The sequence below is a fragment of the Bombus flavifrons genome, chromosome 11, assembly GCF_040668555.2.
Source record: "Bombus flavifrons isolate JBK064 chromosome 11, iyBomFlav1_principal, whole genome shotgun sequence".
Taxonomy (NCBI): Eukaryota; Metazoa; Arthropoda; class Insecta; order Hymenoptera; family Apidae; genus Bombus; species Bombus flavifrons.
The window spans coordinates 6,425,685-6,437,031 of record NC_138452.1 but is presented as its reverse complement, the minus strand read 5'-3'; the positions used below and the strand labels follow the sequence as shown (position 1 = coordinate 6,437,031).

The window sequence follows — 11,347 nt, the reverse complement described above, 5'->3', positions numbered from 1 at the left end:
GAATCGATTAAAAATAACATAACGTACTCCTTTTTTATAAATATTATTTTATTGCACATTTTATGAGCATATTAAAGAAATATGCTAAAAATAAATTATAAACATGGTATACCTTAAAAGTGCAGTATAAAAGCGAAATGCGTAAACAAGTACAAATACAATAATCTTCTGATCAGCATAATGATCTCCGTCCAGTAATAAAAAGGAACTATATAAAATTATAATTTATTCTTTATATTTTACGTTTTGTATATACAATAATAGTAGTATCTTACTCTGCTATATCACAGTCATCAGGTACACATCTTTGAATCCTTGAGATATCCTGAAAGTTAACAGAAAAAACACGTCAGGTTAATAAATTATAAACATAGTGTAAAATAGGATATTCTGTTCAGTGTGAAAAAAAAAATAAGTGGAAGTCAGTGTGAGGTTTTGAATACTTAAAGTGTATTTTAATATCACCAAATAAACAAGTCAGTTACAGTCTCCTAAAACATCATTGCGTATGGTCATTGAGTAGAACAGTCTAACACATGTACAAAAGTGTCCATCATAAAACGTTCATGTTGTGCGTCAATTATTGGTATTTGACAAATGTGATTATGGACATAATATTAATTTCCTAAGAAAACGTATTTTTTTCCAGGAAATTTGGTCTAATTATAGAAAACAACATGTCAGTATATTTTATACACATGAATATATGTGATACTGAAACGATTCCAAAACAAGATTTACTCATAATACTTGAATGGAAAATTTTGTAATTATCCGCATCTCTTCTCTGTCTGCAATTCTGTAATTACATAAATTAATTTTGTTTTTACAGAAACACGTAACATAATTAAATCTGATTAATAATACATACTTTAAAAATGAATTACGTGCATCTGGTGTAATTAAAATTAAGATTATTATTGTAAGCAACAATAAAACATAATATACATTTAGTCAAATATAGTTTTAATCTACACAAAAATATTTTTTAAATACGCTTCGTTATAGTTATATTCACAAAAACATAATTTTGATTTATATCACGTAGAGTTGTAATCCATAAAACCACATTTGAAAAGTATTTAAAAATAAAAGTATTATTCTGCAGAATATATCTTGTTTTGGAATTTAAATTCTACGAAATATATTATTATTCGCAATTACGAAAATATTTCTTGAAACAGACACAAGAAATAAATTGCTTTACGTTTTCTTTCATACATACTATATCTAATAAAAGAATAGTACAGAACTATTGGATATAAATTATAAAGAAAACCTTGTTTTACTAATCCTAAAGCAGGTTATATTATAAAGCCTGTGCGAATAGATAAAATTAATATTATAATTAATAATTACATATTTCTTGTTTTACAATTAAGAATATAAAATATTAAAAGATAATTTCATTTCATATTCTCTATTTTAAAATTATTCAATTCCCTTAATCATTAATATATAAATTCATTCTTTTCTTTTTATAAATTTGTTTGAATAAATTTTCATTTCAGTATAATTTTAATACAAAAGTATATATGCATTGAGAAATACTCTTACCTCTGATTAATGTCTATAGTATATTACCATATAACAATAAACACCTCGAGTATACTCGATATCATATACCTTCCTTGCGTTAAAAATACAAGTTCCAAATTTAACTAATTTCTTGTGTTTTATATGTTCCTAACTAGAATATTTAAGATCACTTTTCGCACAGGCCTTTTAAAATAATAAAATTAGGAAGTCAGGTGTACGTGTAACGACATGTAAGGATAAAGTAAAGTATCGTTAAAGTTTCAGTAACGTTGAAATCGCGAACGTAAGCGGTAGTTAAAAGTAGGTAGTTGGAGTTTCCTTGGATGCGGGCCCGACGTGGTCAAGTGAGTCTTAAAATTCGTCTCTTTTATTGCGTGCGTCCAGCTTGTGTATACCAGTCAGTCTGTGAAGACAAATAGAAAAATTACATTTTCTCCTGTTTTTCGAGTAAAGTAATCGTCAGTTACAACGTCAGGGTGTTAATATTTAATTTCCTCTCTCTTTCCCTCCTTTCTTTTTGCCATGTACTCAGCGATTTACTTACGAGGTATACAAAAAAAATTTAATTTTCGTCTTCGTCCGTTCGTAGTCGTTTCCTACGATCTTCACCGACATTACGCTCTTCTGCTTCTAATACTTTTAATCGAGATCCACAAATTTCTTGTCCATGTAAAACCTACGGTTATTATTTTATAGATTGATTATTACTGTTTAACTGTCTTATTTGTTTAGAAAAAGTCATTATGATGAAATAAAGCATGATAAAATATACCTCGATTGCTTCATTTGCACTTTGCACACTGGCATACTTTGCATAACCACAATTTTTCCCTGGAAGCATGTAAACATCTATAAGGTTCCCAAATCTACAGAAAGCATCTTTCATGGCATATATTGGAGGTACTGGAGGTCCGCATACAATGAAGCACCTTTTAGCAACCTCTGCATCTATACTAGCCATTGGTTGCACAGGTGGTAACTTCACACACATTGAATGCTCTAAACCTAATTATGTAAAAATATAATTAAACAAAAAAATCATACATTATCACATTATGTAGATAAAATAATCTCTCACTTGGTGCAGTTAATCCCGCAGCTTGAATTAAAGATGTAGCTTGAGCAATAGTTTCAGCTAAATGTGCCAAATCTGTCCTAGCACTAGCAATTCCAGCAGCAGAACTACCAGGTTTTATTGCATTTTTTGGTGGAGCACTTGATAAATCCGGCTTAACTATCATCCTATGACCAGGAGGATATTCAAAACCATGAAATTTTTCTCTTGCATATGCTGCTGCACTAGGATTAGAATATACTACAACAGCCTGACCTCTTGGCATTCTATATCGTACGTCATTTTTCAAATGACAATAATCCAATCCAGGTACAATGTCAAATAATTTCCATAATTGATCTTGGTTTAATGCTGGATGTGCAATCACTTGCAAATGTGTATAACCTTCAGAATTAGGATAATTTGTGGCAATTTCTAAACTAATACTGCTCTTTCCAAAATTTGATGAACTATAACCTCCACCAGCGCTATCATAATGAGAAGATAGTCCATTGTTATATTTCACATCAATATGTTCAGGTTTTGGTTTTTTTGGTTCTGCAAATACAGCCTTGTATTTCCTATCACATTCTTCAAATGCTTTCGCTGCACTAGATACTTTTTGAAATTTTACATAACCAAAACCTTTTGATTCATTCGTATTTCTATCTTTAACTACTGTTGCATATTCTATAGATCCAAACTTTGAAAATTCTCGATGAAGTTCACCATCTGTCATAGATTTAGGTAATACACAAAAGAGACGAACCCATCTTTCTTCTTCATTTGTTTCTCTGACAGATCCTTGATCACGACTGTAACAAATATCTAGATTTTCACATTTATCAACAAATAAATATATCAACAAAAAAGTAAAGTCTTTCAAAGATATTTTGGAATAACTATTATAATTCTTACTTTGAAGCAATCATTACTTTAATAGGTCTTCCAACAGAACCCAACATTTTTCCATTCATTTCTTCAAGAGCAAAAGCTGCCTCTGATGTTTTTGAAAATTTAATGTATGTGACTCCTAAACAAGGTAAACAAGACACATTACTTTTCAAATGTTTGAAAAAAGCATATAAATAAACAATTTTCACAAATAAAAAATGTGTATATAGATAAATTTAAAAATATGTAAAAGATGATTAAAAAGAAGATAAAGTCTTATTGATTTCTTGTGTAGACAAGAGAAATTACCTTTATTTTCCCCCGTCGTTCGATCTTTCACTACCCAAATATCTTCGATCTTCCCAAATTTTTCAAAAGCTTTTCGAAGATCATCTTCTTCAAGACTTTTGTGGCATATAACAAATAAACGTGAATTCGGTGGATCATCATTTTTTGATCTTAAATCCGTTTGCGAATAGTATGAATCCCTTTCCCTGTGCTCAGCCATTTTGCAAATGAATGATGCAGAATACGTCGCCCGTCTATGGTCAGTAAAGCCGATGTGCTTCAGGGACGGCACAAATAGGGTTCGACGAGATCAGTTTCTCACATGTATGTAAGTAACGTATGTACATAGGTATGTAGTATTAGAGTATTTTTCAGAATTTCGTAGATGAAACATACTACAAAGTATTAGTTTGCTCTAAAATTCATTATTATGAAATTACAATAAAAACTTCCTTTACACTTCTATCTAAAAGAAAGATACGTACATATTACTTAAAATAAACCAAATATTATATTTATTAAAATACCAACGTTATCATACAATCGTATAAATTGAAATTGATGTTATTTGAGTACCAATGAAAATAAGGAAGACGTATATAATTATGCTAATTACATATAATGTATGCTAGTTTAAGCTATATGAGGTTTTATTTAACTTTGGTGAATCATGGCGCGAAATTATTTTTACTTGGATTTCCATTTTAGTCGATATGAGTATATTGTCAATCTAAATGTTATATTCTCATTAAGCTTTTTAATTTAAAATTAGGTGTTTAATAAATTTTGTTAATATACTAAAAAAGCTATTTAGAATCACATACATGTATTGTTATTTGAAAATGTGACATAGTTATAATTGTAACAACAAATAGGTTAGATAAATTACTTCCGCATTGATTTCACAAGAATGGCGAGCGACTTCACAAGTCATGCTCTACTATTTTTTCATAATACAGACTTTCTTATACGAAAGCATATGTACATAGGTAGGTGTATGTTAGAAATTATTACTGCTTTCATTTCCTGGATAAATATACAGTTTCCTGATACACACGCGCACTCACTCACATATATATGCATGCAAGTGTATATTGGCCTATCATTTTATTGTATAAAATTGTATGTAAGTATGTATATTGTATTTTAGTAAAGTAATGTATTATAGAAGAATAATAATCTTTATTTTTTAAAAATATCAGTTTATAATTTAAGAAAGAACAAATAATTTACACACATATACAAATGTATGTAATATATTTTTTTAGTAAACTTGTATCTTTTTAAACAAAATATTTTCAGCAATTTTACATAACCAGTTATTATTATCAGACCTAATACATATTGATAGATTTATCAGCCATAACATTAACCTCAACTGTAACATTAACTGTATGTACATTTTATTAGCATAAAATTATGTTAGTAATTATTATACATCATATGTAGATGCAGATACATTTCCACCATGCCCAGTCCAATTAGTATGTACAAATTTTCCTTCTTGGCCAAGTAATTCATATGTGTGAGCTCCAAAGTAATCTCGTTGAGCTTGAAGTAAATTTGCTGGAAGTCGAGCTGTTCTATAGCCATCATAGAAAGCTAAAGCAGTTGATAATGCAGGAGTTGCTATGCCTAATGTTACAGCTGTAGATACTACTATCCGAGCACTAGCTTGACATTCTTTCATTGCATTAGCAAAGAAATCATCTAATAATAAATTGGAAAGTTTTGGATTCTTTTCAAATGCTGTTTTTATATTTCCCAAAAATGCACTAAAAGCAAAAATTGAATGATAAATTATTGTTACTAAAATTATTATAAAGTTTCCATAAAAATCTGTGTACCTTCTTATAATACATCCACCTCTCCACATAAGAGCTATACCACCATAATTCAAATTCCAATTGTGAATTTTAGCAGCCTCTCTTAATAACATAAATCCTTGTGCATAGGAAATAATTTTGGAGGCATAGAGAGCTTTCTTCAAATGCTCTAGGAACTGTTTCTTGTCGCCTTGATATATAGCATCAGGACCTTGCAATACTGAGCTTGCTTCTATTCTTTCACTTTGTAAAGCAGAAAGGCATCTAGCAAAGACTGATTCTCCTATTAGAGTTACAGGTACTCCATAATCTAGTGCTGCAATAGCTGTCCACTTTCCAGTTCCTTTTTGACCAGCTGTATCCCGAATTCGCTCTAATAAATATCCTTTTTCATCCTTATATTTAAGAATATCTTTCGTAATTTCAATTAAAAATGAGTCAAGTTCTCCTTTATTCCAATCTTCAAAGACCTGACTCATCTCTTCTGGATTAAGTTTTAAACCATTTCGCATAATGTGATATGCTTCGCAAATAAGTTGCATATCACCATACTCAATACCATTATGTACCATTTTTACAAAGTGTCCTGCACCTCTTTCGCCAACCCAATCACAACAAGGTTCTCTATTAACTTTTGCGCAGATTGACTAAAAAAATATGTATGTTTAAGTAATTTATATTATGCACTAAATAAATAATTATATTTCAATGCTAAAAAAAATCACCTGAAAGATTTGTTTAATATGTGGCCAAGCTTTGGGATTTCCACCTGGCATTAAAGATGGTCCATATCGAGCACCATCTTCACCTCCACTAACACCACTACCAACAAATAGAATTCCTTTCTTTTCTAGTTCCTTAGTTCGTCTATCAGTATCCTGATACTCAGAGTTACCACCATCAATAATAATATCTCCAGGAGACAATAAAGGTACTAATTGTTCAATAAATGCATCCACAGCAGCACCAGCTTTAAAGATGATATAGTATTGTACATGATTATTTCAATTACATAAAATTCTCAGGTAAACTATATGAAGAAAATAAAAGGAGAATGCTAGTCTCGACCTACAGTGAGAGTTATAAGGATACTATCAAAGCCATAGAACTAAAAAGATCTAAATACTTGGATATGAAAATACTGCTTCTAGTAACAAAATTAATGCACAAATAACACTAATAGGGAAGTTAGGATGAGTAATGATAATTGAAAAGAGTTATAAATACAAAATAAACAAAAGTAGAGAATGTAGAACATGCAATAGATGGAAATTAGAAGCCAAGTCTTAACTAAATGACCCATATACAAAGAAGTAAGACCAAAATGGATAGAAAATGGTAAACTAATACAGATTTTAAAGAGTTATGATCCCTCTGCTTAGAACATTAGAAAGAAAACAGAAATCTAAAGAAGACATGAAGTATATGACTATAAGTACTAGTTAACGAAAGACTGAAAGATATACAAACTACACTAAGTATACTACCTGAAACAACCAGTATCACTACAAATACACATCTAAATACAAGTTTAGGAGTAGTAATAGATTTAACAATAGTTTGGGAGGTCAAATTCTTGTTCTCAAATTTATAGTTTATAACAGGAATTTACCTTTTACTAAAAGCATTACTCTTTTTGGTGATTTTAGTTTGTCTACCATTTCTTTCAATGAATATGCACCAATTATTTTTGTGCCCTTTGCTTCATTTTCCAAAAAAGATTTGACTTTCTCTGTTGTACGGTTGTAGGCACACACCACAAATCCATGATCATTCATGTTTAGGATTAAATTCTGACCCATAACAGCCAACCCAATAAGGGCAATATCAGCAACTCTATAAAGTAAATTATGTTTTTTACTAAATTAGGAGTCACTTTGAAAATATATCTTTTACATTATACATATCTTATACATTATATGTTACATATTACAATATATACAAATGAAAATCTGATTTTCTAAATTAATTTATAATATTTAGTGTAATATTTAGATTATATTTGTTCTTCTTTTTACTTTTTTAAATTAATTAATTATTTATTAAAATTAACTCGAATAGAAATGGTTATATAAACCACATTATCATAAAAACAATTATCTAAATTCTTTTTACAAATTTAAATTTTTAATATATCGGAAATAATGTAAAGATGACTCACGGTTTACTCATTTTAATAAGTATTATTTTTCAAAATAAGATGTGCTTTGTTCTCTTTGGTTTTATATCAAAGCAACAAGTGGCCGAATGCTTTCCCACAAAGATCAAGAATGAATGTTCATACTGGAGTAGATTCGACATCAGCCGACATTTCGTAAGCCAATCGCAGTGCACAAGGTCAGCATAATGTTAACACACTATGGAGACTATTAAAACGTTTCATAATGTTATCACTATTTAGATATATTATAAATGTAATATTAAATGATAATTAAAACGATGGAAAATTCGAACTTTTCATTTTATTATTTCACCTCCTGAAAAACTTAGCCTTTATAAAGATAGTATTCTACAGAATTTTAAAATATTTATTACATTTAAAAAAATTTTACATTATAGTGTAGAAGAAATAATAACTAGATAAATCTGATTAATTTGTTAAAAATTGTGTACTTAACAATTTATAAATGTTTATAAAATATAAAATATTTATAACTTTTTACAACATATAAAATGTGTAATTTTTTTTGCTCTAAGGCATCAAAATTTAAAGTTTAATTTATATTTTAGCCTATATAATAAAATTATTGCTATTAAAAGGTTTAAATTAATGTTTGTATTATATTGATTATAATCTTTAACATTACAGTTTATCGTAATACAATATAAGATAATATCAGATAATATCAAGTTTTTATAATTATGTGAACTTCGTCCAGTTACATTCACTATAACCAGTTCCCTTGTTTTTTTAAAGGAGAAGATAGATAGTGATTCAGCAAAATCGGTTAGGTAATCTTAGTCAAGAGAGTTTCGTTCTAAGAGTTTTAAGTGTTTTCGTTTTACGCGCGTTTAATTAAGTATCCTTTAGCTCCAATCAGTTTACATATATACAGAACTGACATCACTTTCAGTTATTGCTAAACGATGATTGGACACATCGAACGTATGGATGTTTTAATTGGGAAAGCAACATGTCGCGATTTGCTTGATTAGATTAGGGAAGGTTTTCGTATACATATTTCTTTCACTTTTGGGTTATCCTTACTGTATTTTCAACAGTTTACAACAGTTCTTAAGTATATATTTCACATCATAATGTATCAATAATGAAGCAAATTTACTACAAACATATTGCAAAGGAACTTGACAGAAAAGTGTACATAACCCTCTGACAATGAAATGTCCCACTTCTGCAACTAAATACATCTTTTTTATCGAGAAAAAGACACTACAGAAACACGATTAAATAAATATTAACTGAGTGGTTTACTGTTTTGATCAATATGGGATTATTATTTGCAAAGTTGTGGAGTCTCTTTGGCAATGAAGGTAAATTTATCATATGTAGTAACAATATTGTGTCACAATTATTGTATTGTTTTATGCGTGTCATCATATAAAATTAAAATTGCAATAAATTTATGCTTAATAATAAGTGAAAAATGATGATCATTTATTAAAATGATATGAGCAAAAGTCGTGTCCCTTCTTTTTTTTACTTTGATGATATACAAAAATGATTCATAAAATTTAGCAATAATAAATTTACTCAGATAATATAAAACCTATATTAACTTCATGACTATATTCTCCATATTTATATGCTTAAAAAGGATATGGATATAATAGCTTTTTCTGATCACAAAAAATTTAATAATAGATACAATGATAAAAAATAGAAAGTTTGAAATAAATGAATTATAAACTTTGACATATGCTGGTGTGAATACAAATTATAGTTACAAGTAAAACTGTTCTTTGTGAGTTTGCTAATTACTCTTGTAATTAATATATTTTTGTTAAAATTACTTTAAATTTTCATTGTCCTACTTTAAACATATGTTAACATATGTTTTCCATATATCTTTCTTTCACATTATAAGATGAATACTTAAAACTTTTGAATACATAATTCAAATAACTATAATTTAAACTATTAAATTTTGTAATTATAATTTATCAAATTTTTATTTAAATGTAATCAAAATCTTTTTATTTTTCAGAACATAAAATAGTAATGGTAGGGTTAGATAATGCTGGTAAAACTACTATATTATACCAGTTCCTAATGAATGAAGTTGTTCACACATCACCAACTATTGGATCCAATGTTGAAGAAGTTGTTTGGAAAAATATTCATTTCATAATGTGGGATTTGGGTGGACAACAAAGCCTGAGAGCTGCATGGTCCACATATTATACTAATACTGAGTTTATTATTATGGTTATAGATAGTACAGATAGGGAAAGACTTGGTGTAATAAGAGAAGAATTGTACTCAATGCTAAATCATGAAGAATTAAGCAAAGCCAATGTCTTAGTTTATGCTAATAAACAAGACTTAAAAGGTAGCATGACAGCTGCTGAAATTTCTAGACAACTAGATTTAACTTCCATTAAAAAACATCAATGGCACATACAAAGCTGTTGTGCACTTACTGGAGAGGGGTAAAAGGAGATTCATTATTAGAGTTACAATCCTATTTATGAAACAAGATTATTAATGACTTGTAATGTTTTAGGCTTTATCAAGGTCTTGAGTGGATTGTTGGACGTTTAAAAAAGACATGACGTACATTATGAGGATTGATTTTAAATATAATAAGATATCTAAACTGTAAAGTATATGTTCAATGTAAGTTACTGTGCCACTCTACGATTGTACAAATGATATAAGAATGAATGATCTTTTTCAAATGGTACATTAGCTTCATGCATAACTTAAAGTGTAACTGCATATATTGATTAACATTATTGCTGCAGACACTTAATATATCAAGTGGTGGACGGGTAAATTTTGTCTCATCTATTAATGTGATATAAGATATAATGGTAAATGATTATGATATAAAACTAAAATAATGTTTTAACTATTCTCTGTGTAAAATATATTCAAAACATTATGTTATAAGAAATTGGAAAAAATTAGAATATCCAGAGTCTTTTATAGAAAATATTGTTGCATTAAGAGAAGTATCTATAGTAAAAATTTTTTTATCTGTGTATAAAAAAATATATATATTATGAACACTTTACAACAGGACTGCCAAATTTAATGTATGGTCTATGAGCACATCCGATTATTTATAGCTATAAATGCTATATTAAAATTGCAGTCTGTAAGCTATAAAATTTTATTTTTGATTCAATAACAAATGTAGTGAAAATATTGCATGCGTATTTGAAGGATAAAGAATTTAATCTTGATCCCGTCCACCTTTGTTTATATAACAATAAAGATAGACGAGGTATTTTTATTTGTTCTATTGAGTTAATGCACAGATAAAAATTATTTAACTTGTGCAGTTTTCAAAAATATACCTATGTACATAGTTTTTTATACTTCACATTAATAGTAAACACTTGTAAAAAGTCAACTTCAATTTAGCACCAATTAAACCACATATTTTTCAACGTTCTGTACAAGAATTTAAATATTTCTTAATACTTGATACTGCAAACATCTTTAAGAATTTCAAGGCAAATTATTCAACCGATCTAACCAAACATTTAGAAGCAGAAAACTGCTCTGTGATATGAGTATTCAACAGTGAGATGGTTGTTTATTGGGAATATTTAATTC

The 11,347-nt window shown here is 28.5% G+C and overlaps 3 protein-coding genes across 4 annotated transcripts; 1 reads left to right on the top strand and 2 right to left on the bottom strand.

The window, feature by feature from the left end:
- Positions 1–209: 209 nt before the first annotated feature.
- On the bottom strand, positions 210–4,209 carry LOC138184937 (RNA-binding protein 45). 2 transcript variants are annotated; one of them, XM_069123439.1, is made up of 6 exons: positions 3,797–4,209; positions 3,512–3,626; positions 2,618–3,408; positions 2,312–2,544; positions 2,084–2,215; positions 210–325 (listed from the first exon to the last, which is right to left on the bottom strand). In XM_069123439.1, exons 1-5 carry the CDS (start codon positions 3,993–3,995, stop codon positions 2,102–2,104), a joined length of 1,452 nt encoding a protein of 483 aa, XP_068979540.1. In that variant the 5' UTR covers positions 3,996–4,209; the 3' UTR covers positions 210–325; positions 2,084–2,101. The 2 variants fall into 2 exon arrangements, with proteins under 2 accessions (XP_068979540.1, XP_068979539.1); XM_069123438.1 differs by lacking the exon at positions 210–325 and adding an exon at positions 429–1,942 and having other exon boundaries at positions 3,797–4,208.
- A 952-nt stretch (positions 4,210–5,161) lies between these two features.
- Pgd (phosphogluconate dehydrogenase) lies at positions 5,162–7,932 on the bottom strand. Its single transcript, XM_069123440.1, has 5 exons — positions 7,763–7,932; positions 7,214–7,437; positions 6,327–6,571; positions 5,623–6,248; positions 5,162–5,550 (listed from the first exon to the last, which is right to left on the bottom strand). The coding sequence occupies exons 1-5, from the start codon at positions 7,771–7,773 to the stop codon at positions 5,208–5,210; spliced, it is 1,449 nt and encodes a 482-aa protein (XP_068979541.1). The 5' UTR covers positions 7,774–7,932; the 3' UTR covers positions 5,162–5,207.
- Positions 7,933–8,554: 622 nt separating this feature from the next.
- Positions 8,555–10,802, top strand: Arl5 (ADP-ribosylation factor-like 5). Its single transcript, XM_069123075.1, has 3 exons — positions 8,555–9,093; positions 9,768–10,212; positions 10,287–10,802. Exons 1-3 carry the CDS (start codon positions 9,048–9,050, stop codon positions 10,333–10,335), a joined length of 540 nt encoding a protein of 179 aa, XP_068979176.1. The 5' UTR covers positions 8,555–9,047; the 3' UTR covers positions 10,336–10,802.
- Positions 10,803–11,347: the final 545 nt, after the last annotated feature.

Coding starts and splice junctions, on each gene's coding strand:
- Arl5 (XM_069123075.1), top strand. CDS start 9,048: ATGGGATTATTATTTGCAAAGTTGTGGAGTCTCTTTGGCAATGAAG. Junction 9,094..9,767: donor GAGTCTCTTTGGCAATGAAG/GTAAATTTATCA, acceptor TTTATTTTTCAG/AACATAAAATAGTAATGGTA. Junction 10,213..10,286: donor TGTGCACTTACTGGAGAGGG/GTAAAAGGAGAT, acceptor GTAATGTTTTAG/GCTTTATCAAGGTCTTGAGT.
- LOC138184937 (XM_069123439.1), bottom strand. CDS start 3,995: ATGGCTGAGCACAGGGAAAGGGATTCATACTATTCGCAAACGGATTTA. Junction 3,409..3,511: donor AAAGTAATGATTGCTTCAAA/GTAAGAATTATA, acceptor TATTTGTTACAG/TCGTGATCAAGGATCTGTCA. Junction 2,545..2,617: donor TGCGGGATTAACTGCACCAA/GTGAGAGATTAT, acceptor TTACATAATTAG/GTTTAGAGCATTCAATGTGT.
- Pgd (XM_069123440.1), bottom strand. Junction 6,572..7,213: donor AGTAATGCTTTTAGTAAAAG/GTAAATTCCTGT, acceptor TCATCTTTAAAG/CTGGTGCTGCTGTGGATGCA. Junction 6,249..6,326: donor ATATTAAACAAATCTTTCAG/GTGATTTTTTTT, acceptor ATATTTTTTTAG/TCAATCTGCGCAAAAGTTAA.